Below are 27,510 nucleotides of genomic sequence, written 5' to 3'. Positions count from 1 at the left end.
TCATCCACGATCATAATCCTTCAAATACACGTTCTCCTTATGCTCATGTGTGCTTCTCCTAACTGTTTCCTTACTTTTTGAGTCTTGTGCCACGCGTCCTGAAGGACCATCCACTAATTTTGACGCCAATTCTCCATCTTGCCCTTTTGTGCATGTTACATTACCCTCCTCATCAAAAATAACCTTGTCCTCAAGGTTGAACTAAGGATAGGAATTATTCACTTCCGCAACATCCTCCCATGTAGCATCATTAGGTTCTGAAATGTCCCACTGAATTAGAACTTGAGACACCTTCTTATTGTTTCTTGTTATCACTTTACATTGCAAAACTGCCCATGGATGAATTGTAGGGCCAAATTCTGAAGTAGTGAGAGGTAATGTGATGGAATCATGCCTAGGAAGGCAAGGGGTGACACCTTGAAGGATTCTAGAGGAATGGGCTAGACAGGAAGGTTTGGGCCAATCAAGGCTCAACGGGCCCGATGGGCTTTTGAAGGCCCAAGTTGAGCTTTACATGGGCCATATCTTGTTATAGCCATTTTCTTATGTTTTGTATATACCATGTTAGTATAGATTACATATATTTTGGTCTTGTATTTTTGGACCACATAACATAGCATTTTGGGCCATAGGCTTAGTGGGCCTAGTTTTGGGCTTCATGGGCCTTTGGGCTTTTGATACTCAATATTTGGCTCATTTTCATTCTTGTAATTTTTCCTTTCCATTGTATTTGATTGACCATTGTATTTAGGTCATTAGATTAGGAATATTGGAGGAATACTTAATTAGGGTGATTAGGCTAAACTAGGTTTAATTTGGAATGCATTTGAGTCACATGGATGGCGCCACTTGTGGCTAAACATGTGTGACTTAAATTCAACCCTAAATGATTCTTAAATTAAATTAAGATGCATGTTAGCACCTTGGTTTACGACAATGCACATGGGAGTGGAGATTTGAATTCAAATTTCAAATTTGAATTCAAATCTTGGCGCCACATGTAGTGTTTAAACCTTGGCGCCAATTTGCTTATTAGCCGACCCTATATAAGCTTGACTCCTTCCTTCTTGTAATCACTTTTGCTTATATGAGAATTCTGAATTTTGCTTCAGCCAAATTCTCTCCAAAAGTCACCGAAACCTTCCTAGCTTTAGTTCTAGGAAATTCTCCATTCCTAAGCTTGAAAGTGAGCTTTCATTTGAATCTTTAGCTTGGATGATTTCATCCTTAGCCTAGGAATTCTCTCTACTGGTTCACTCTTCTTCTTCAATCAATCAAACAGTGGAATTTTCAAGGAAGAGGTCTTCACATTCGGAGAAGGTCAAAAGGAGCAAGAACACTTCCATTGCTTCAACCTACTCCATCATAATGGTACATATTGTTATGTTAATTTACCATGAAACCTCTTGAGCAAAGAAATGTGAAAAATAGGATGTATTTTAGTTGTCTCTGGTAACTTCAATTTATATGCTACAAAACCAATCTTTTGAATCACCTCAAAAGGTCCAAAAAACCTGAGACCCAATTTCTAATGCTTCCGTAATGCTAAAGATTGTTGCCTGTACGGTTGTAGTTTAACCAATACAAAATCTCCTACATCCAGCTAAATATCTCTCCTTCTTTTGTCCACTTACTACTTCATATAATTTTGAGACTTCAACAAATTTGCTTTTAATTGCAACAATAGTTGATCCCTATCTTTCAATGTTTCTTGTATGGAGATGGGATCTTTAGGATCATGATCATATCTCACAATTTGAGGAGGAAGCCTACCAAACAAAGCTTGAAACGGAGTCATGCCTGCACTATGATGAAAAGAAGTATTATACCAATACTGTGCCCAAGGTAGCATATTGACCCAAGACTTGGGATTTTCATATACATAGCATCTCAAATACATCTCTAGTGTCTTGCTTAGATTCTCGGTTTGACCATCAGACTGAAGATGGTAAGAAGATCCCATTGACAATGTTGTTCCTTGAGATTTAAACAAGTGCTGCCAGAATGAACTAATAAAGACCCTGACTCTATTTGAAACAATAAATTTTGGAATTCCATGTATCTTCACCACTTGAGTAATAAAGGCTTCAGCCACGGATTTGCTGGAAAAATCCTACCTCATTGGAATAAAATAAGCAAAATTGGATAGTTTATCCATAATAACCATGATTGTTGCATAACCACTTGAAGGAGGAAGATGAGCAATAAAATCCATAGCAATGTCATCCCAAACTTGTTGAGGAATAGGTATAGGTTGCAAGAATTCCATTGGTAATGCGTGTTCAACTTTAGCTTGCTGACAGATAGCACATTCTCTGATGTATTTTCTAACATCCTGCTGCATGTTAGTGTAGTGAAACTGATTACCAATTCTGGCCATTGTCTTGGTGACACCAGCATGCCTACCAACTTTTGAATCATGAAATTCCATAAGAATTTGCTTTATCGGATATGTATTATTAGGAACCACAATATGACCCTTCCAAAAAATAACACCATCCTTGATATTATACTCAAAATTAGATTGTTGACCCTAAACACAAGCATTGTACATCCTAGACAATTTAAGATCTGTTTGAGTTAATTGCACTAATTGTTGCAACCAGGAACAGTTAGATTCAGACCAAGCCATAAAAAAACTTCTAGATAGGGCATCAACAGGAATATTTTCTTTTCCAGGTTTGTATTGAATGGAAAAATCATAGCCTAAAAACTTAGGCAGCCATTGTTGCTGTTCAGGAGTTTGCAATTTCTACTCCAACAATTCCTTCAAACTTTTCTGGTCTGTCTTAATGATAAATTTATGGCCAAGAAGGTAATGCCTGAATTTAGCTAATGCCTCAATGATGGCATAGAATTCTCTAATACATGTTGACTGTTTCTGCATTCTCACAAAAATTTTCTTTGAAAAATAAGTAATAAGATGCTTATTTTGACTTAGGACAGCACCCACTCTAGTCCCTAAAGCATCCATTTCAAGCACAAAAGGTTCCTTGAAATTAGGAATAGCTAAAACAGGAGCAGAATTTATAACTACCTTTAATTTTTCAAAAGCTTATGTTGCTTTCGAAGTCCAAAGAAAAACATCTTTTTTGAGTAATTCAGTCAATAGTGCAGCAATAGTAGCATACTACTTCACAAATCTTCTATAATAGCCTATGAAGCCTTAAACCCCCCCCTTAACTGTTTCAGGTTTTTAGGTTGAGGCCATGCCTGTACTGCTTCTAACTTAGCATTATCCATAGCTATACTAGAACCAGACAAAGCATGCCCGAGGTAATCAATATGTGTCACTCCAAAACAACATTTAGAAAATCTTGCAAACAACTCATGTTTCTTCAAAATGCTCAAAACAACTTCCAAATGACATAAATGATCCTTCCAAGTAGCATTGTACACCAAAATGTCATCAAAAAATACTAGTACAGACCTTCTTAACATGCCAACAACAATATCATTCATTAAACTCTGAAAGGTAGTCGAGGCATTAGTGAGGCCAAAGGGCATGACTAACCACTCATAATGGCCCTGGTGAGTTCTAAAAGTTGTCTTGTGTCTGTCTACAGGATTTAATCTAATTTGATGATAACTAGATCTAAGATCAAGCTTAGAAAAATAATAAGCACCAAATAGCTCATCTATCAACTCATCGTCTATTGGAATAGGAAAACTATCCTTGATAGTTATTGCATTAAGAGCTCGGTAATTAGTACAAACCCTCCATGACCCATCCTTTTTCTTAACCAAGATTATAGGAAAAGAAAAAGGACTTCCATGTCCGCAGGCAAATCTAACAAAGGCAAAGAGTGTGAATTCTCTTGAGCCAACTTCATACTATATACCTTAGCTATTGAGTTGGTATGCATCATCCTTCTAATGTGATGTAACTGTGCCTGAGCAAGAATCAAATCCTTATCTCCCTGCAATGTAATAAATTTTCCATCCTTTAAGAACTTCAATTGTAATGCTTCAAAATCAGCAATGTGAGAACCAATGGTTTTTAACCGACTAGCTCCTATAATCAAATCTGCACCAAATATAGGTAACAAGAAAATAGGTAACACAAATGAATGTCCATGTGTTTGCACATTAAGTTGCTGGACCACCCCTTCAACACTCATGTAATTCCCATTTCCCACCATTACTTTGAACATAGAAGCTGGCTCAACTGGTAATTTTAAAAATTTAGCCACCCTTGGTTGCAAAAAATTATCTAAATTGCGACCATCAATCAGTACCTGAACGGGAAGTTTATCAATATAGGCTAAGAACCTAATAACTCCCACACCCATTCCACCTTTCAAAGCATTCAACGACAAATAATGATCTTCCACAACATTATTTTTAACATTTGTCACTACCACTTCCTCTATAGTGTTGGATTCAACTCTATCATCTTCTTCCAATTGGAGAAATAGACACTGTCTATTTGGGCACTTATGATTAAAGGTAAACTTCTCATCATAAAAATAACAAAGTACCTTATGTCTCCTTAACTGCATTTCAACAGGGCTAATCCTTTTAACATTGGCATTTCTAAGTGGAGGACTAGTTGGAGTAGGTAATAACACTGGAAGATATGTCTTGGAATTAACTTTTTGGTTCTAAGATGGTTGAGTAATGATTGGGATGAATTTCTAGAATAATAAGTTGAAATAAATGGTTTACTGAGGACTTGTTTTGGTGAAGGGCAATATTTATCTTCATAAAGTTTTGCCAACGCAGCAACTCTTAACAAGGAAGTCGGTAATAAAGCCATAACATCTCTTTTAATATTCACATTTAAACCACTCAAAAAACACTTAAGGAGTGCTTCATCATTAAGACTGAACGACCGATTAGCTAGAGACATGAATTTCAAATAGTAATTTGAAATAGAACCTGATTGTTGCAGCTTGAACAATTCTCACATAGGACAATCGAATGCTGAAGGACCAAATTGAGATTCAAGAGCACGAGTTAATTCTGCCCACGTATTTACTGCTGCCAACCTTTGTAACATCTAAAACCAAGGAACCACATCACCATCAAAATGCATCGCTGCAATCTCAACCTTAGAAGCATCTGGTGTGTTGTAATAATTGAAAAACTTTTATGCCTTGAAGATCCATCCAAGCACCAAAGAATTACCATCAAAATGAGGAAACTCGAGAGAAATGTCTTTCACATGTAATACCACATTCAACGTAGACTCTTCATGATGCTGAGTATCATTTTTGTAACCAACAAACGACCCAAAGTGGCTTGGATCTGATCAAATCAAGCTTGATTTCCAGCCTATTTTTACCATTATATTCATGTTGTTGGTGATCTCGCAATTCAAAACGTTCCAACAATCGTTGAATCTCACTACCTTGGGTTTTCAATTCAGCTTGAATTTCCTTCAACCTGGTGTGCTCAGCCATGAAGAGCAATGAAAAAACCAATGAAACAGAGTGATATAGCGGAGAAATTTAATATCAACTCTATAACAATGTTTGTCATAATTTTAAGAACAATAAACATAACAAAAATCATGCAACTTCGAATGATCCTCACAACATACGAACGAAACTCCTTTATTTAAGTTTACTTGAACAGAGAGAAGAAACCTAGAAGAAATGAACAATAGAGGAGGAAGAAAGCCAAAGAAGAAAGAACGACGGAATATTTAGAAAAAAGGTTCATACCATCAACATACATTCGTCCACGATCATAATCCTTGAATTACACGTTCTCCTTACGCTCACGTGTGCTTCTCCTAACCATTTCCTTACTTTCTAAGTCTTGTGCCACGTATCCTAAAGGACCATCCACTAATTTTGACACCAATTCTCTATCTTGCCCTTTTATGCATGTTACAGTTCCCGATTTGACATTATCACCATGTTGGCTGCACATCCCAAAACAATTATATTAGAAGTTATAATGACAATAAATAAGTCCACACATAATGGGGCTTCATAACAAGTGTCAAATAATTATGTAACGACCCACCCTAGATCGTCACATCTAGAACCAACCAAAATAAAATAATATATAATAAAGAAAATAGAGCAAGGGCCAGCTACGCTAGAGTGTAAATATACAATAACATATAAATTGTTTTCATCATATAAAACGTAATTTTATAGCAGAGTCATCATCAGTAAGATTATATAGTAATCGAAAAAGCTAACATTATGAAAATATAAGATAGACACCCTAGGTGCTGGTCAAGCTCTAAGCCTAGCCACTTCTCAAAGCAGCTATCAAAAGACTCCTTGTTATCCCAAAGCCTCACACCTGATCTGCTCCCCCACATAGTGAGATTATCACAGTCCACATCATGGAAATATAAGCTTTAGCACGTATAAAACCAACCATAGTACAATAAAATGAAATATCATTAACTAGATACTCATAAACAATATGTATCAATACCAAGGGAATGACAACATTATAACAAGTCATTTCCATGCCAAAAATAAACCAATCCAAAATCTAATGTATACACATCCATGCCAATGCATACATATTCTATGATAATAAAGAATCCATAACCAATGTATACAATCCATACCATATGTATACATATTCCACATCCAAACCAAAGTCACACCACTGTATAATCCATGATGTAACCAACACATCCAAACCAAATGTTGGCCTCAACACATCCAAACAAAGTGTTGATTCGGTGAAACATGTCATCAACCCATGTCACACACCTAACCTCTCATGGAAAATATACAGTTGGATTACGTCGTCACATAACCCTAGTGATCGTGGCCACTTCATCCATCGGTATGACTCGGCCTTGCCCCCATACTGGTAGCAAATAGAATACTTAGAGGAGTACTTCAGAATCCACCTAACATCTGAAGTGGTTTATTATATAATCTTTGGAAAAGTTCCATATTGGAATCCTCACCATGGGACTCCCAAATTCCATATTTTTCCAAATGATTATATCCTGATCTCACCAAGAGATCTAATCCATACCATAACCTTACTCCTCTAAATTCTATTAGTTTTCCAAACCACACACATATAGCCTATTCCATAATTACATACAACTTTTCCGTAACCATGCCAAATTACTCAATATAACAACATAAATAATTGAACACCCAAAACAACTATCAACTTAACCAAATCACTTTTTGTGAAATAGAAATCATGAAGAAATCATGAAGAGCCCTAACCAAAAGCCTCTCCATCTTAATCCAGCCTCAATCATGCGTAAAACATGGAATCAATGTGATATTTCAAACCCATACATACTAGGTTAAGTCTTATAAGTACTACCCTTACCTCAGAAACTTCAGAAATGCAAGATTTGAACAAACTCTCAAATCCCAACTCAAACTTCAATCTCACTTTCCAAGCTTCTAGAGGCTAAATCTCTTGAAACTCTAGTTGTGAAGATTGATCCTGGCTTGATAAGCTTCTCAAATGTGTCCTCAGCTTCCCTCCGGACCAGAGCCCCTCTCTCTACTTTCTCTCTCTAGAAACTGTCTCTGTTTGACAAATGAAATCCTCCGGTCCTAAGTCCCTATATATAGCCATTTTCCGAAATTTCCAAATTTCATCCTTAGCACCTATTCACCTCAAATATCCTATTTCTTGAAATATTTCAACTCCCTAAGCTCTAAAACAACCTTAAATTCACTCAGAAAGACCGGATTTATCTTATGTTCCTATCCTTCAATCTCCTATCCATCCTATTCCTTTCCATGCAATACTCACAACTCATCACCATATGAAATGCAACATGTATCAACACACAAACAAACATCACTTTCAGATACATATTCTTGGAATAATGAGTTGCATGCCATAATACTTCACTTAACCAAGATGAGAAGGAAGGTGATCAGTCTTTTTCCCTCTTAGTACCAATTCAGTATAATGGTGTACAATGCATCATTCACCAAATTCATGCACACACATGCCTATATAAACCTCTCAAAACATCAACCTCTCATCTCATACTACAAAATCAGTACCATGCTTAAACAACTAATCAAAATCACATCAACATACAACATGCACAGAGGTAAGTACATTTTAAATCCACATCTCCATAATCCAATCCAAATCTATATAAACAACATATACATACATGCATACATACATACATACATATATATATATAGAGTATATCTATCAAATAGCTCGGTATTTTCATGGCGTTACAAATTACCTATGTAAAATCCCAATTCTCTGGTTCTAAATTCTAAGTCTAATAACTTGGCTGTATGGAACATGATATTTAGCTTCTCTATCTTTTCCTGGCCTGCTCGATCAAATTTTGATAACTCCTCAGCTTTTAAATTTTTGTAGACCATAGGTTTCTTACACCAATAATGAGGGAACCCATCGAGCAAGTTAAGGTTATGCTCAAGACATCTTATTTGAAAGAAACAACTTTTAAAATCCTTATAGGATGACTGAAAAGACTTAAGACACCCCTTCCAGCCACTCCACTCACGATTACCCTATTGAGTCTCTTTTTAGGCCAATATTCAAAGAAGTAGAAAAATGTCTATGTCGTGGGTACTATCCCCAATCTTGAAACTTTAAAGGCTCTAATGAATGTATAACTGTTGGGATGAAGTTGTGTTGTAGTGACATTTAAGGCCCTTAACGCACCAATTTCTCACTTTGTTAGAGGTCATCTCACCTTTAACTTTGTTATCAAGGTTTCATAATAGATTGTAAATACTTCTCCCATGGTTAAAATAAATAAAGCTTGGATTTTTCATCAAAAACTAGGGCTACTAACCAATATATAGAACTTGTGGGGTAGGAAAGGTAGGTGTACCTAAGTTGGTGAACCAAAGGATTGTTACTGTAGGGGATGGTTGGACGTCGCAGTGGAATCACCATTTCAAATGGTATCCCTTGATGGAGGTGCAAGAGAGAAGGTAAATAAAAATGAAAGGCGTTCTAATGTTAAGACTCACTTGCTTATATGCACACATGGGGTACGTGGGAAAAGTTGCAAAAACTCAACAACTACGAACTCAAGCAGTATAACCCTTGGTTAATGGGGACTTAAGAGTTAAAAAACAAAAAATAAAATAAATTACATAAATAAATGTGTAATGATGAACCACATAAAAAAAATGTAATGTCACTTAAAATAATTTGTAATAATGAGTCGTAAAACACATTTAATGCATGTCTTACAACTTTTCATATTCCTTTGGGATGTGATGTTTTAAAATAAACTGGTTTCAAAGCTCTTCGTGCCAAAAACGCTTGAGTTAGGAGGGTTGTGTACCCTCCATATATCCAATAATTAATCGACTAAGTCAAGCACAAGCTTTTCACGCCGTTGACACTTGAGCCTGAGGGGTTGTGTACCTCCAAATCTCCAATTGACCGATTAGGCTGAACAAAGGCTCTTCACGTCATTGACGCTCAAGCATGAGGGGCTTTATACCCTTCAGATATCCAATTAATCGATCAAACCAAGCAAAGGCCCTTCGAACCGTTGACGCTCAAGCCTAAGGGATTGTGTAACCTCCAAATCTCTAATTGACTGATCAAGCCGAGCAAAGGCTCTTCATGCTATTATTGCTCAAGCCTAAGGGGTTATGTACCCTTCAAATTTCTAATTAACCAATCATGAGGATTGTGTACCCTCCAAAACTCTAATTAACCAATCAAGTCAATCAAAGGCTCTTCATGCCGTTGATGCTTGAGCTTGATGGGCTGTGTACCCTCCAGATCTACAATTGACCAATCAAGCCGAGCAAAGGCTCTTCGACCCTTTAACGCTCAATCCTAGTTTGAAAAGTCTAAAAAATAATTGATTTTAAAAGTTTTTCCCCACTAATGTTTAGATGTTTGTTTCGTGTGATAGTCATGTAGCAAACTTCCTAACAATACTCATATTTATATAAATTTGAGTTTGAATTGGTGTAATCTTGATTGCTGCTTTTCTTTAGCATGATCGACAAGGCTTGTAGGATTCATGCACATGAAACAAAGCAATCTTGATTGTTTACTTGTAAGGTGCAATCTCAATGCTACTTTTCTTTGGTACAAAGAACAAGGTATGCAAGATTTTTGATGTGTGAATAGTGCATGCATTTGAATTAGTAAAATCTCGACCATCAATTTGTTTGATGCAATCTCAATTGTTACTTTTCTCTAACATGAACATGTTCTGTGAGATTCCTTACGCGTGAATAATGCATATGTTTGAATCAATATAATATTGATCGTCAATTTGTTTAGTACAATCTTAACCACCACTTTTATTTGGAACAAATGATCAAGTCTATAGGATTTTTGACATTTTTGACGTGTGAATAATGCATATGTTTGAATTGGTATGTGATGGACTCCTTCCACCAAGGGGATGATCAAAACGTTCAATGGTGAAGAGAAGCTCTTCGCCAAGGCCAAGATGGTGACCTTAGAGGGTGGACATTCCTTCAAGGGTGAGGCTAAGTGATGGTGGGCGTGAAAGGTGGAGTCTTGGGCGAATAGGAGGAAGGTTGGGAGGATGGTGTTTTTGAGTGTTCTAGTTGGCTCTCTTCATCAAGTGGAGATGAAGGCCACTCAAGGGAACCCTAAACTCACTATAGGGAGGAGATAGGACAGGTAGGCCGTGTAGACCTAGTGACTATGGAAAGGATTTGAGGCAAAAATCTCAAATTCATATAATCCAAAGTGTGTACAAGGTGCTAGGCTAAGGGTACTTATAGGAGTGAGAAGGCATCTAGGGTTGCATGGCCGTGTAATGTAGCCCAAATGCAAGCCAAATGCAACCTAAAAGAACCTTAGATGATGTGTGGGTTCCTTCCTACCAAAAGACCAAAATACCCTTTGACTTAAAAATGAAAAAAAAAATGGACTTTGACCTCACAAGTCAAGGTTTAAGCCCTAAAATAAATCCTAAACTAATTTGCCCCATAATACAAAGGCTAAATCAAAATACATAATAAATTCCTATTATCTAAAGTACCCCCAAAATACAAGGGTAAAAAAGGAAATAAAGTAATAAAATCCTATACTACTCAAAATGGACCTAGGAGATGGATCAATACTCCACACTCATGATGAGTATGGCTTTAGGCATGGTATCTCCTTCATCTTCTTCCATTCTCCTAACCATGAACCTAGTAATGGGTTCAACATGAAGCTCCAAGAGTGGCCCTCCATCAATATGATATGGGACATTGCTTTTTTTTTTTCAATGCAATGTTAGGTGTTAGTTGCTAGCACTTGGAACAAATACATAAGGGATTCATAACATGTGAACAGTGATCACGCTCAAATCGGTGTGATCTTGAACGTTAAAATTTTTAGTGCAATGGTTATTTGACATTAAAGACAAATATATATTTTATTAATAATTATTATTTTAACATTAAAATAATTATGATTTCCATTGTCTATAATAATTATAGTAACAGTTTAGAACTTTTATAGATTTTATTAGCATTATCTATTTTATCCACATTTTTATTAAAATATTATAATAATTAATTTTGTAAAGATAATAACTATTCTTATTATTTATATGTACATATAAAAATACAATGTGTCGGTGCATTGAAGTATTTGCCATTATATGTAATATTTGGGATTTGGATTCCCTAACTGTAGGGCGGGAACATTACCATACCGTTCTCTTGTTATAAGCCGTTGGATTATTATGATTAATAAGATATTGACACGTGTTCCGGACTAATTCAGACCTTCCATTAACTTCAATTCTTCTTCAAGGGATGACGTTGACGTTGGTTGGAGCGTTCCTCTTCACCTTTTTGTGCTTCTACCGAAACAACAACACATTGAAGATACCTTAATCAGACCCAAATAATAAGCAAAATACCACTGTGGATAAGTAAACTTTTGTATTGATATTGGAAAATAAAAATGAAAAGTTAAAATGAGGTTTTATATGGCAGAATTTTAGCCTTTCCCCATTGTCATTGATAACACTGTTTATTATGCATTAGAGGAGTAATATGCCTTTATTGGTAGTTTAGTAAAAAAATTTAGTTAAATTTATGTGCAAATTTTTAACATACGGTAGAATTTAGATTCTTAGAGCATATATATATATATATATATATATATATATATTTTTTTTTTTTTTAAAGATAGAAAAGATTATAAAAATGGTCGCGATAAAGATTGAACTTAGATCTTCATGCTTCTAACTATTTCAATCCATCTCCACTCAACTACTAGGCTAACCCTAATGATCTTCTTAGAACATATATGATAACAAGTAATTATAATGTATTTTATTAATAAATAATAATACTTATTAACAATTTTTTATCGAAATTTAATGACATGACACAGAAAACTATTTAAAAACAAACAACTTTTAAATAGGTAATGTTACTTGAGTTTAAAATAATATTTTTTAGTTATCATTTTTTTAACGAACAACAAAAAATACAAACTATTCTCACAAATAAAAAAATAATCATATATCATTAACTCTTTATTATCTACGAATAAAAAATCAGTTACTCATTATTATTATATATTTATCATAATTATGTAAGTTCTTTATTTTTAATATTTAATATTTTTTATAACATTAAATTAATATTGTAATTTTATTATTAATTTTATATGCTAAAATATTATTTATCATTTTTAATTAAATAGATATAATTATAATAATCATATTAATTTTTAAATTGTCAACCAGAAAAATATAAATGAAAATTTATCAAAACATGCGTTGCTTATAAGATTCTATTACTAATATAAAATTTGAGAAAATATAACGTGAATTGTTTAAAAAATAATGTAACATAATAAATATTATTTAAAGTAAAATAAAACTTTTAATAAATTACTTGTAAGAATTATTGTGGAAGGTTCTCGTAGAATGCTGAGTAAGTAATGAAATAAATAATCGCGGATTTTCAATTTTATGTGTAGAAGGTGGCATTGGCCTCTGACTTCTTTTTCAATTTTGTTTTTCTAAAAGTGTCAATGGTTTTTGACACTTTTTTTGTATTTTTATTTTTGTTTTATATAAACCTTGTCTTTTGGAATGTGAATTTTTGAAGAGGTCACGTGTTATTTCAGCAATTTTCAATTTTTTTTATTGCAGCAAATTATAAAAACCGTGTACAAAATGTGTTTGAGAAAAGAAAAAAAAAAAAAAAAAAAAGCATAAAGGCACAAAATGTGTTTGATAATAGTATAAAAGAAAAAAATTGTCAATTGGGGGAAGAAAAGAAGCACACGGGTTGTCTTGCTCTTGCTCTTGCTCATCACTGCTAGTTGTGCACTGAGTCTTGTTCAGATCTGCAACCATGCCAACAGATGCGGCTGGTACTCTTCTTTCTGCTGTTCTTGTGAGGGTTATTGAAAAGCAAATGGATGAGTTGAACTATATATGGTTGCAGGAAATAAGGGTAAGCATGTTATTATTACCCCGGGTAGCTGGCAAAAGGGTGAACTTTTGGGGCGTGGTTCGTTTGGATCTGTGTTTGAAGCGATTTCTGAGTAAGCTCCTTTATTTAACTTTTGTTTCCTTCAAGGGACTCAGAATGGGATCTGGTGTATCATTGTTTCTGCAGGATCTATCTATTTTATTCCTATCTTTACTTAGGATCGATAAGATACGAATATACAATGATATCTTAAGAGTCTCTGCACTTTTGTGAATGTCAAAGTATCAGAGGGTGGAAGAATGTTCTTCTTTATGTTTTACTAACAATTGTTGTCTCAAATACCGTTTTCAACATAAATAGTAGTAGCTATTTGTTATGGTGAGTATAATAGGTTGAATTCATTAGGTCTATGTTTCTTGAACTAATAACACTCAAGTTTTCCGTTTGTTGCTAATTGAGGTTATTGGGTGATAGATTTAGAACAAACTGTATAATGAAGTGGAATCAGTTGAAAAAATAGTTATGTAAAAATATTTGAAGGAACAGGGCACAGATTTTGTAAAATAGTGAAAGACACTAGATTGTAATTTTTTCATACACTCAATGCACGGAGGCTATGCCTATTTATAGGCTTGAACCACCGACAATCAAAGGTGATTTTTGAATTTTTTATTATTTACTTCATTCTAGAATTGTGTTCCTAGAATTATCTAATATTTTTTTAATATACAATTAATAGCTTCCTGATGCTTCTCTCTGTTTCTACATGTTTCTAGAATTTAGAAATTTGCAGCATTTTATCACTCCTCCTTGCAAATTTCTATAACACCAAGCATAGTTCGTAGTTGTTCAAACTTTGTTCTCGGTAGTGCCTTTGTAAATATGTCTGCAACTTGATCTTCTGTTGAGCAGTATTCAAGTTGAATTTGTTTAGTTGTTTCTACTTCTCTGATGAAGTGATATTTGATGGCTATGTGTTTCGTTCTTTGATGTTGAACTGGATTCTTTGCCATTGCTATTGCTGATCTGTTGTCACAGTATATAACAGTCGGTCCATCTTGTCGTTCACTCATTTCTTCAAGTATTCTCCTTAGCCATATTGCTTGACTTGTAGTTTCAGCAGCTGCTATATACTCTGCTTCTGCTGTTGATTGTGCAACTGTTGCTTGCTTCTTTGATGTCCAAGAGAAAAATCCAAATCCTAGTGAGAAGGCATATCTTGATGTACTCTTCATGTCGTCTATTGATCCTGCCCAATCACTGTCGGTATAGCCAATCATCCTTGATTTGGTCATGGTTTTATACCATATACCAAGCTCCCTTGTGCCTTGTAGATATCTCAATATTCTTTTTCCTGTTCCATAGTGAATTTGACTTGGCTTCTGCATGAATCTTGATAGAAGACTTGTGGCATACATAATGTCTGGTCTTGTGGCTGTGAGATATAGAAGACTTCCGACTAGACTCCTGTATCGGGAAGCATCAGCTTCTGGTGCTCCATCCACCTTTTGTAATTTCTCATTCGTTACTAGCGGTGTACTTACAGGTTTGCATCCATACATATTAAATTTCTTTAGTAAAGCTACTGTATATTTTTTTTGTGAGATGAATATTCCATCATTTCGCTGACTTACCTCTATACCGAGGAAGTAACTCATCAAGCCAAGATCAGTCATCTCAAAGGTCTTCATCATGTCTTCTTTAAACTCCATCATCATATTTGTATTGGTTCCAGTATAAATAAGATCATCTACATACAGAGAGAGTAAGAGAGTATGCTGACCTTGAGTCTTGATGTATAGTGTAGGCTCACTCTTACTCCTCCTGAATCCATGATTAGTGAAGTACTGGTCGATCTTGCTATACCATGCTCGAGGAGCTTGCTTCAGGCCATATAAAGCTTTCTTCAATCTCAACACTTTGCCTTCATGGCCTTTCATCACAAATCCTGGTGGTTTCTCCACATAGATCTCTTCTTCGAGTACGCCATTGAGAAATGCAGACTTGACATCTAATTGGTAGATGTTCCATCCTTTTTGTGCCGCAAGAGCTATTAGAGCTCTTATTGTGTCTAGGCGTGCGACTGGAGCAAATGTTTCATTGTAGTCCACTCCTGGCTGTTGTGAGTAGCCTTTAGCGACCAATCTTGCTTTGTGTTTTTGTATAGTTCCATCAGGATTAAGCTTTGTTTTATATACCCATTTTACTCTAATGACATCTTTTCCATGAGGGCAATCTACGAGCTCCCATGTATCATTCTTCTCAATCATTTTAATTTCTTCTTCCATAGCCTTGACCCATACTTCTTGGTTTGCTGCCTCTTCAAAGCTTCCTGGTTCAAGTATGGCCAAGTTGCAGGTTTCATATATATCTACTAGTGATCTAACTCGTCTTGGAGTAGACTCAGGTGAAGATTCTTCTTGTTGTGGAACTATTCTTGGAGATTCTGGAGAGATAACAATGTCTTGATTGTTGTCTTCCAGACTTGATGTAATTGGTTGATTGATGGGCATGTATATAGTCTTCTTCTCAATTCGTTCTTCTTCCCAGTTCCAAGTAGCATTTTCATCTACTTCAATATCTCTACTGATTGTTAGTTTCTTTGTCTGAAGATTGTAGACTCGGTAGCCTTTTGATTGTGAGCTGTATTGTGAGTTGTATCCCAAGAATATGCCTCGTACGGTCTTGTCTTCTAACTTATGCCTTTTTTCATCTGGCACATGAATGTAGCAGATAGATCCAAAGACCCTTAGGTGCTTAGCTGATGGCTTCTTCCCGCTCCAAGCTTCTATTGGAGTCTTGTCCCGAACTGCCTTAGTAGGACATCTGTTGAGTAGGTAGACTGCAGTGTAGACTGCTTCAGCCCAGAATGTATTTGGCAGTCCTTTCTCCTTCAACATCGATCTCGCCATCTCCATGACTGTGCGATTCTTCCTCTCTGACACACCATTTTGTTGAGGAGTATATGTGACTGTAAGTTGTCGCTCTATGCCTTCATCTTCGCAAAATTTGTTAAACTCGCGAGATGTATACTCCTTGCCACGATCACTTCTAAGTACTTTTATTTGTTTTCCACTTTGCTTTTTGACAAGGGCCTTGAATTTCTTAAATATTCCAAAGACTTCTGACTTTACCTTCAGAAAATAGACCCATGTCATTCTAGAAAAGTCATCAATGAAGAGGATGAAATACCTGTTGTTGGTGTGTGATGGTGTCCTCATCAGTCCACAAACATCTGTATGAATTAGCTCCAACAAATCCTTGGCTCTCCATGCTTTGCTTGTTGAGAACGACAATCGGTGTTGCTTGCCGAGAAGGCATCCTTTACAAGCTTCAATATTTTCTTTTAGGTTAGGTAGATCCCTCATCATACCTTTCTGATGTAGAAGCTTTAAGGCATGAATATTGAAATGGCCAAATCTCCGATGCCAGAGCCATGAGTCATCAACTTCTACCTTCATGGCAAGATTAGTGCCACAATTGAAGCTTAAAGGAAAGCTTCTATTTCTCTTCTCCATTTTTACTTGGCCAATCTCTACCCTTTTACTATCATAAATTTTGCATCTATCTCTTTCAAAATGAAGAGAATACCCATTTTCCATCATTTGGCCAATGCTTAAAAGATTTTCTTTAAGACTTGGAACTAGTAACACGTCTTTGATGAGTCTCGTACCTTTCTTTGTCTCCACCACGACAGTGCCTTTGCCTTGAGACTCCACCATGGTGTCGTTTCCCAGTCGAACTTTGACTTTGACGGAGTTATCAATGTCTTTGAAGATGCTTTGGTCCTTGGCCATGTGATTGCTACATCCACTATCCAAGTACCAGCTTCCATCTCCGTTGTCATAAGATTCTTGGTTAGCATAGAACAGACGTTGCTCTTGATTATTCTCTTCGGCAAAATTTGCTTGATGTTTATTTTTGTTACGACAATACTTCTCCAGGTGACCGGGTTTATTGCAATAGTGACATATTGGCTTTCCACGATGCCAACAATCTTTTTCTGCATGTCCTGGCTTATTGCAAATACCACATGAAGGGTATTTATCTTTTTTGTTTCAAGAGAAATTTCTAGAATCTTTGTTTCTAGAATATTCTCCAGCATTTTTCTTTCCTCCATCTTCTTTATTTCTAGACTGTAATTTAAGCTTTGATTGAAATGCATTTTCAACTGAATTTGTATCGGCACGACTATTTAATCTTGCTTCATGCGCTCCGAGGAGACCAATTAATTTATTCACCGATAGAGAAGATGGATCCGAGGAAGTTTCTATGGAAGCTACAATGGAATCATATTTTTTCGTGAGAGTGATAAGAATTTTTTCTACCACTCTCTTCTCCTTAATTTCTTTTCCATATAATTTTATTTTATTAACTATTTCTTTTATTCTTCCATAGTATTCTTCAATGGTCTCGAATTCTTTCATTTTAATGGTCTCAAATTCTCTTCTTAGATAGTGTAGTTTGACGGAGTGTACCTGTTCATTACCTTCAAATTTTTCTTCCAAAATGTCCCATGCCTTTTTTGCAGTATCTGCGTCCATGATCCTTCTAGCAATAGTTTCTCCCACAGCTTGTTGAAGAACAAACAGTGCTTGAGCATCCTTTTGTTCACAATCTTCTAGCTTCTTTTGCTCCTCCTTAGACAGAGTGATAGTATTATCTGGTTTTGTATAACCAGATTGAACGATATCCCACAGTTTTTGTGAGATAAAATATGTCTTTAGTTTGAGCTTCCAAAGATCAAAATTTTCACCAGTAAAAATTGGTAAAGGGACAGATGAAAAATTAACAGTATTGGAGGCCATAGATCAAAGAAAAATGTTTATAAGTATAGAAGGGAATTTTGGAAGTAGTTGGGTGATTTTTCTACGCCCAGTAGATGACCGAACGTAGCTCTGATACCACTGATAGATTTAGAACAAACTGTATAATGAAGTGGAATCAGTTGAAAAAATAGTTATGTAAAAATATTTGAAGGAACAGGGCACAGATTTTGTAAAATAGTGAAAGACACTAGATTGTAATTTTTTCATACACTCAATGCACGGAGGCTATGCCTATTTATAGGCTTGAACCACCGACAATCAAAGGTGATTTTTTGAATTTTTTATTATTTACTTCATTCTAGAATTGCGTTCCTAGAATTATCTAATATTTTTTTAATATACAATTAATAGCTTCCTGATGCTTCTCTCTGTTTCTATATGTTTCTAGAATTTAGAAATTTGCAGCATTTTATCATTGGGAAAGTCAACACGTTAAATAATATGGTCAAACAATATGTTGAAAAAGAGTATGAGTCTATTTAAATAAATTTATTCCCAAGTATTTTTAGGAATAAGAAAATAAAATAAAATAAACTTTTTTATAATTTAAAATTAACTTATGTATAATTTAATTTGTAAAAATTTATTTTTATTAATTTTTTTAAAATTTTATTTTTAATTTATGTATGAAGTAGCTTTAACTATGGAAAATTAGCCTTTTTATTTGTCAAATATTTTAGATTCTTTTATCTTTGATGGTTTCTTATAGTTTTTACTTTTTAGTTTTCCTCTAACACGCAGCCTGTAAATTTCCCTATTGGGGTTTTTCATAAACTGTTATAAGCCTGTGACTGCCAAAAATGTGTGTTGATCCGTTGTTCATTTTGATTGGGAAATGAATGTGAGCATTATTCGAGTAATCTTTAGTTTCCCCTAATTGAATGGTGAAATTAAGTTGTTCATTTGATCACTTAGAAATTATCATCTGCTATTTTCTACATTGCTTCATCTTTTGGATTTGTTTCTCTACAAAGCCCTGGAGAAAATCTATAAATAAATCGAAGTTTATAGGGTTTAGGGTTTGAAGCTCATATGTTTTCTTTTTCTTAAGTGCTAATTACCAGTGTTTTTTGTTAAATATTTTTTTAACATCTTCTGATTACCACTGTAGAGACGGATTCATTTTTGCTGTAAAAGAAGTGTCACTGCTTGATCAAGGGAGAGCAGGAATGGAAAGTTTATATCAACTGCAACATGTGAGATTGGATTACTCCTTGATATGTTCATATTTTTTTTTTCTTAACTAAAATTCTTTGACGTATGGATTAGTTACATTTTTAGTCGCTCATATATAATATTATTATACAAAATTGATCCTTTTACATCTTTTTTAAATATTTAATAGATTTTGTTAATGTGACATCGATGATGATGTGATCACTTTAGTATGATATATATGTCAACGTGATTTAATTATATAATACTCATAATTGTGATATTATAAGTAATAAAGGTGTAATTTAGCCACATCAATGTGTCATACATTTAGTTATATCAATCATCATCTAATGCTGCATTATAAAAAATTGTTAATTATTTGATGAATTACTGATAGAAGGACAAAAATTATACAATAATAATATTTAAAAAGCTTAATTCATGTAAGGAAAATATTAGGAACACACTTTCTATAATTAGTTAAAATTTATTGAAAAATAAAAAAAGGATGAATTTTATGCCTTATATAATAATTTTCTCTCATAATTTTGAAATTTTTAATAAATTATAATAATAAGAGAATTTATAAAAAAGAGGGTGTAAGAGAGTGTTCGCTGACCAAAATCTCAGGGTTATAATACTTAAAGGACATGAATACCTGACGGACATAAAAGTCTAATTAAGCGATTAAAAGAAAATGTCCTCTTACCTAAATATTAATTATGCTATCTTTTTTCAGTATATTATATTTTCTTTAAAGTTGGTTAACTTATCGATCTATTTACCTTATCCTTGATATTTTTCCTCTCTATATTTCTCTCTCTCTCATTGTACTTCTTCCCTCAGGAAATTGATCTTTTGAGCCAGATGGATCATGAGAATATAGTTCAATACTTCGGCACTGAAACGGTACTTTTCTATTATTGTCCTTTGCTCTTTTCTCTGAGTTTAGTTTTATATTTTGTTGTCATTTTTCATTGTTAAATCCATGTTGAAAGTTTCCATCACAAATTTAATTAAGAATATGGTTCGGAGATATTTTAATCTTCCATTTTAATTTTTTTTAATGAAAAAGTTGTTTGTAAAAACAAGCTATGTTTTTATAGGAAAGTTTTAACTTTCCTCTACTCGAAAAAAATCAATTATATAATTTATAACTTAAAAAAAAAAAAAAAGCAAAAATGACTCTTGGACTAATAACACATTTTGACCACAAAATATACAATCCCAAAATACGACACATAATTAAGACTTTATTCGACCAAAACCATGTAATATTAAATTATAACGACAACTACAACCGCACCTTCTATAATTACAAATATTACCCACTTTGTCGTCTAGTCATCATTGTGGAGTATAACATAAAAATAACATGCCAATATGATCAAACAATCACACTATTATTTTCTTCACCAGTCTTTAATTTCTCTCAAAGCCAAAGGAATTATGTGGTTTAACACTATTAGATTATATGTTGTTAGAACTATATATATTTTGTATTATATATATGTTTTTTTGCCTTTGTACTAGGCTGTTGTACCAAGGGAGATGTTGTCATCCCTTTCATCTTTGTTTTGTATTTTCTCTCTTATATATATATATATATATATATATATATATTAGATCTGGAGGTGTGAAAAGATACACCATATTTTTATTCAAACTTTTAAACCTCAAGTTGGTATCAAAGTGGGTTTTGTCCCGCTTTATTGTCCCTCACCGTTGTCTGGTCACTGTTCGTTTGTCATTGTTCGACGTCGATCGTTGTCGTTTTCCATAATCTAACATCGTCCTCGACAACCATTGTTTCTAGTGAGCTTAAGGTTTAGTGTGCCTTGTTGAGTGTGACCCAACCTTGTTGGTTTCAGGGACTTCGGAGCTCTGATGCTCTCTCACACGTTGTTCCATGTTTCTCTTTCATACTATTCATTTGTTTCATCCTTGTCTTCCATTACCATTCCTAAAAATATCAATGAAACATTATCTCATCCTGTTTGGAGACAAGCCACAGTTGTTGAGATGTAGACTCTTGAAACTAGTGGCACGAGGGACTAGTACCTCTTCCACTTGGGAAGAATACCATTAGCTGCAGATGGGGATGATGAACTTGATCGTCTTAAGGCCCGATTGGTGGCTAAAGGATATACTCAAATATATGGACTTGATTATTGTGATACCTTCTCCCTAGTGGTCAAAATCACAATTGTTCGATTGTTTCTTGCTATGATTGTCATTTGCCATTGGCCCCTTTGTCAGTTAGATGTTAAAAATACCTTTTTACATGATAACTTGGAGGAGGAGATCTATATGGAGCAACCTCTTGGGTTCATTGCTCGGGGGAGTGTGGATTAGTTTGTGTAAATTGTGTCGATCTCTTTATGGGCTCAAACAATCTCCCCAAATTTGGTTTAGAAAATTTAGTCATGTAGTGCAATAGTTTGGTTTGAAAAGAAGTGAAGCAGGCCATTCGGTTTTCTATTGTCATACATCTCCTGGGAAGTGCATTTATCTAATGGTTTATGTTGATGATATAGTAATTACAGAAAATGATACAACAAAAATTTCTTAGCTAAAAAATGATACACTTATTTAGTCATTTTCAAACTAAAGACCTTGATTGCCTAAAGTACTTTCTAGGTATTGAAGTTGCTCAATCGAATGAGGACATTGTGATTTCTCAAAGGAAATATGCCCTTAACATATTGGAGGAAATATGCATGACTAATTGTAGGTCCATTGATAGTCCTCTGAATTCTAATAAAAAATTGATGGTTGATCAAAGTGAACCATTTGTAGATCCAGACAAATATAGGAGAGTGGTTGGTAAACTTATTTATCTCACAATTATAAGACTTGATCTTTCTTTTGCAGTAGGGATTGTTAGTCAATTCATGCAAGCCCTTCACATTGATCATCGGAATGCTATTATACGTATTCTTAGATACATCAAAAAGAGTCAAGGTTTATTATATGAGGACAAAGGGGACAACCAAGTTTGTGGATATTGTGATGCCAAATGGGCAGGTTGTCTTATAGACTGACGTTCTACTTCTAGATATTGTGTTTTGTTGGTGGGAATCTCATTTCTCAGAAGAGCAAGAAACAAAATATTATTGCTAGATCTAGTGCTGAAGCAGAATATCGATCTATGGCTTTGGTTACTTGTGAACTTGTATGGATTAAACAACTCCTTCAAGAATTAAAATTTTGTGAAGTTCAACCAATGAAATTATATTGTGATAATCAGGGTGCCCTTCACATTGCCTCCAATCTAGTGTTTCATGAAAGAACTAAACATATAGAAGTCGATTTTCATTTTGTTAGAGAAAATTTGTTGTCCTAGGAAATTGTCACTAAATTTGTCAACTCTAGTGATCAAATTGCTATATCATAATCTTTGAAAGGGCCTTAAATCCAGTTTTTGTGTTCCAAGCTTGGAGCATACAATTTATATACTCCAGCTTGAGGGGAAGTGTTAGATTATATGTTATTAGATCTATATATATTTTGTATTTTATTTTATTTTTTTGCCTCTGTACAAGGTTGCTGTACCAAGGGAGATATTGTCATCCATTTCATCTTTCTTTTGTATTTTCTCTCTTATATATATATATATATAATATTCATATATATAATATTCAGATTTGGAGGTGTGAAAAGATACACCAGATTTTTATTCAAACTTTCAAACCTCAAGTAACACGAAACTATCGTGCCTCAACTCCAAAATTGCATTGACTACGGCTACAATAGTCCTTATAACATTGAGTTTCAAAATTTTGTCTGAACTTCAACATGACATCGACTACCGATATAGAAAGATGTATGTTAGGTCTTTTCTTCTCTAACATATGAAGTCTTTTTGTCAACATATATGACCTTTTTACTTTATAAAAAACTAATATAACAATTTGTTATTGAGCCAAGAGATTAAGTTTTAGTAACCTTAGCTTTGAGTTGACCTGAGTTGATGAAGAGTTAGAATTTGAGAATTTTGAATTTCAGGAAATGGAAGAAGAGTCGTTAAACTTGGACGAATCTTAACATGAAGAGGTGTGATATGCCTCACTATATGTAGATGTCAAGGAAAATGATTATGATGGGATTGAAGAATAGCACGAGATTAGACATTTACCTTATAATTTGTGCTGATATGTTTTTTTTCTTAGCATTTTTTCATTATTTGAAATCTTAAACTTTGTTTATTTTTTTTTATTATTTTATTGTTATTTGAAGTCTAAAACTTGTTATTGTTTGTTTTATGGATGGCTTTTTGTTACTTCTGCATTGCAATTTTCTTTTTTACATTTATATATATATATATATATGTATATATTATAGTTTTGTTTTTGCTCGTCATGCTTCCGCCATATCCAGCAACGCCATTAGTTATAGGACCCCACCAATTATTCTAACTAGTCATGCTGCAACATTCTTGCTGTATTTAGATTTTGTCAACTATAAACAAGTTTAGCTCTTTTCAATATATTTTTGTAAGGCTTGTAATTTCATCCTATAACTAATGCCTTGTGAGAAATGTAGTTTTTGATTTACATTCTGCGTGTTGTTTTATTGCAGGACCAATCTAATCTGTATGTCTTTCTTGAGCTTGTATCTCAAGGTTCCCTTCGAAAGCTTTGCCAGAAATGTACTCTTCGTGATTCACAAGTTTCTCCCTATACAAGACAGATTTTGCATGGTTTAAATTATCTTCATGATCGAAAGATTGTTCACAGGTATACTGATTTATTTAATCTCGTTTTCCTTAATTTGTGATGTAGACTACTTCTAGTGTTTCCGATAAATGGTAATCTCAAACAAAAGTGATGCCAATGGTTCTTGTTTTCATTGCATAACGGAAACTTCCTTCTGTCTCATAATTGCAATATAAATATCCTTTGCAAATGACTTATGTATTTGTGTTTCTTTTTCTTCATTTTCGTTGTGTGGAATGCATTTTACATATTTTGAGGTTAGGATCCTCTCATCTCATGTAGAGTTTTTGCATGCCTCATGAAATTATGTATCATGTCTTCTTGATACACGTTAAATAGGTAAAGCCTTCTCGGAAAGTATAAGGTTATTGCAAGAGAGAGATAGTACAATTTTTCACGTGATAAGGTCATGTGAAAATCTCACAAGAGGATCCATTCCGTGCGAGAACTACGAATGGATCCTTATATCGGGCAATAGAAGAGAGGAGTGTAAAGAAGAAAAGTGTACAAAGGAGAAATGGGGTTTTGTCCAATTTTGCTCTTACCATCCTTTTCTTGCCCCCAAACAAATACCCGTAAATGCCCATTCATATTCTAATATTTGGAGGGCTTTTATATATTTTTAGTTATTTATGTTAGACAATAGACACTGATCCAAAGAAGGGGTGGGTTATATTTGGAAAAAACTTTTGGAAAGTGTAGATTTGTGAGGTAATTAGTTGGTGTAGAATGAAATTTTTAATTGGTTGAAATGTATTGAAAATAATAAAATTTGGTGGGTGTTACACCTTATTTAATAAATCTCTCTCTTAATTTTATAATTTTTAAATAATTTTAATTAATAAAAAATACGTGTTAAAGAGTATATTACTAATATTTCTTTTATTGAGTTTGTGTTAACAAGAAAATGATCAAACAATGTGCGATGCTTAATCTTATACACAATGTTTTTTAAATAAATGCTGATAAAAATATTGAAATCAAATAAAAGGGATAAGGTTGTTAAAAGATTGTAAATTAAGAATTTATATTGATTCACTCCCAATAACATAAAGTTATAAATATAGTCGATGGTCCTTCGACTACTTGTGAGGTTTTTTTACTATTCATTCAAGTCATTACAAGCATACATCAAGACATAACCTTTCTAGCACCTTCCATGTCAAAACATATCTCACACTATTTATGCTTAAAATCTTGTAGAATGTCTCACCCATTATGTCAAATAGAAACATCTCACCCTCAACCAATGTTTTAAAACTCAAATTGGTGATTAATCCAATAAGGGTACTAGGTTAATGGGTCATTAGGTGATCTGATGAGTTACTTATTGAATTACATGAACTGGTATAAATAAAATGTAATTTAATTTACACATACAAATATATATATATATATATATATATATATATATATTATTTTTAATTTATATAAAAAGTCAATTGACATAATAATAAAGCCAACAATCTTTAACCCCAAGCGTGTGGTTCAGCGGTAGGGGTTGATCCACGCTTAAGCAAGGTCAGGGGTTCGAATCCTGCCTTGTGTATGCAGCCGCGTTAAATCTTGGGGCCAGCTATCCCACCCTTTGAGGTGCCTCCAACGTAGCGAGGAGATTAGTCACTGCTGTCGGCGGTGGATACTCCAGGAACGAACCAAAAAAAAAAAAAAAAAAAAAAGCCAACAATCTTTTGTAGCTAGGACTATGGATCGAATCATACTAGGTCCACTTTTACCATATTTTGCATTTCATTTCTCGGTTTATACCATTAATGCACATCAGGTTAAGTAACAAGTACTTTCGTACTTACGAGTATCTACACTTTAAAAATATTAAAAATATTTTTAATTATTTGTTTTTACACTAAATATATGTATCATATTTATTTATTTTAGCAAATGTCTTGAGCCTCCCCTGTTTCTACAATCGATTAAACATCTCATGTAATCAATAGTCCTATTCTACGTTTCTGAAAAACAATTGAGAGCAATTTAATTTGTTACATAGATTTTATAATCTATTGCAAATTTACAACAGTACCAACTTGAGATTTTTAGAAATTCTGTCTCGATACTCAAATTTAACATTTCAAAAATATTTTCCAAGAATCATAACATGGTTTAATTATCAAAATAAATTGAATTAACAACTTTCTACGCAATCAATGAAACCAAATTTCACAAGTATGCATTGATTGATTTTAATATGCGAAGTCCAATTAAGTTTTAGGGCTCAAGGTATATTAAAATTCTTGTGCTGGTTATAGATTAATAGAATGAATGACTAAAACTAAGACACACTCGAGATAACATGATTCCAAATTTATACAAGCACTTGAGGTCTTCTTTGGTTTACCTTCCTCTATGGTGATTTGTATTCACAATTTTTTTTCATTAAGTCTTTAATTGACATGCTATATCATTCACAATTTATTACTTCATTATTGTTGAGTGTGTTCACAAAGGAAAATCGTTTTGGTCAATACAGGACAAGTTTAAGCTCACAAGGTTGAATGATTCGCTAAATCTAAAAGAAATATGAGAACTATCCAATGAAAATAAGTATTTAAGCTCTAGATGTAGAGTATGTGGGACATTTCCTTGTCTTTGGAACTGCATAAACCATACATGTCACATGAGGGTTTCAGCGTTGGAAATTTCAATGGCTAGAGTTTTTTCTTTTTTGGCATTGTGCAGTATTTAATGTGTTTCCTTCTTTAATGGAGAAGAGAAAAACAAGGAAATACAAATCAATATATTAGTAACTAAAAATAAAGAAAGAAATAAGATACATGAGTTTTATAGAAACTCAATTGAAAGGAAAGTGAGAATTTATCCTATACTTTAGGCTCCTCATATAGGTATCAACTTTTGTTATAAAAGCTTGTGTTTATGTTGCTCAAAGGCATCCTTTGTAAAATAAATACAAAGAGAATTTAAAGAGAGTTTTAGATAAGTTTAACCTCACTTCTATGTGAGAGGGTGAATCATTTTGAGTGTAATATTAAAAGAGTGTTTAGTCACATATTTGTGAGATTATTATTATTACAACTTTTATAATCCCATTAATTTATAATGGAAGATATTTTTGTTTCATTATGATTACATAGAGTGTGGAAAAAGTTTGATCATGTGATTATTAATTATCCCCTAGCTTTTATATAAGGTGATTATATTTGGTATCTTCCCCAACAAGTGGTATCAAGAGCTTTGGTTTATTACGCAATTTATCTTATGTTATTCATAATGGATGAGTCAACCTGTCATCGACAACAATGATTAAGCTAATTTCTTCCAACTACTACATTTGGAAGCCAAGAATGGAGGACATTCTCTACTGTAAAGATTTGTACGAACCTTGGCAAAATGAAGGAAAGAAACCATATGCAATGTCTGATTCTATTTTGACATTAATGAATAGAAAAACTATCGGACAAATTTAATAATGGATAG

The 27,510-nt window shown here is 33.9% G+C and overlaps 2 protein-coding genes across 4 annotated transcripts in view; one reads left to right on the top strand and one right to left on the bottom strand.

The window, feature by feature from the left end:
• On the bottom strand, nucleotides 1-13,273 carry LOC145952169 (uncharacterized). The gene is made up of 9 exons (XM_083064395.1): nucleotides 13,203-13,273; nucleotides 5,711-5,872; nucleotides 5,288-5,388; nucleotides 3,843-4,570; nucleotides 3,214-3,738; nucleotides 2,165-2,533; nucleotides 1,754-2,113; nucleotides 1,281-1,355; nucleotides 1-201 (listed from the first exon to the last, which is right to left on the bottom strand). Exons 1-9 carry the CDS (start codon nucleotides 13,271-13,273, stop codon nucleotides 1-3), a joined length of 2,592 nt encoding a protein of 863 aa, XP_082920521.1.
• LOC109816844 (mitogen-activated protein kinase kinase kinase 1) overlaps nucleotides 13,132-27,510 on the top strand; it is a 27,040-nt gene continuing 12,661 nt past the window's right edge. For all 3 annotated transcript variants that reach the window (XM_083063499.1, XM_083063500.1, XM_083063498.1), the window contains exons 1-5: nucleotides 13,132-13,290; nucleotides 13,365-13,464; nucleotides 19,293-19,377; nucleotides 20,186-20,248; nucleotides 23,921-24,078. In XM_083063499.1, the coding sequence (XP_082919625.1) occupies nucleotides 13,272-13,290; nucleotides 13,365-13,464; nucleotides 19,293-19,377; nucleotides 20,186-20,248; nucleotides 23,921-24,078 (425 nt within the window). In that variant the 5' untranslated portion in view covers nucleotides 13,132-13,271. The remainder of the gene's footprint in view (nucleotides 13,291-13,364; nucleotides 13,465-19,292; nucleotides 19,378-20,185; nucleotides 20,249-23,920; nucleotides 24,079-27,510) is intronic.

Source organism: Cajanus cajan, chromosome 9, assembly GCF_000230855.2.
Source record: "Cajanus cajan strain Asha chromosome 9, NIPB_CcT2T_4, whole genome shotgun sequence".
In the NCBI taxonomy this organism is placed as follows: Eukaryota; Viridiplantae; Streptophyta; class Magnoliopsida; order Fabales; family Fabaceae; genus Cajanus; species Cajanus cajan.
The sequence above is the reverse complement of the archived record's forward strand: the minus strand, read 5'-3'. Positions and strand labels throughout refer to the sequence as shown.

Bases quoted from the DNA above. Each gene is read 5' to 3' on its own strand.
- LOC145952169 (XM_083064395.1), bottom strand. From the start codon at position 13,273: ATGGTTGCAGATCTGAACAAGACTCAGTGCACAACTAGCAGTGATGAG. The intron at 5,873-13,202 runs GTGTGCTTCTTT...TGGGATGTGCAG, and splicing joins GAGCAAGAGCAAGACAACCC to CCAACATGGTGATAATGTCA. The intron at 5,389-5,710 runs GTAATTCAAGGA...TGAGCACACCAG, and splicing joins CGTGAGCGTAAGGAGAACGT to GTTGAAGGAAATTCAAGCTG.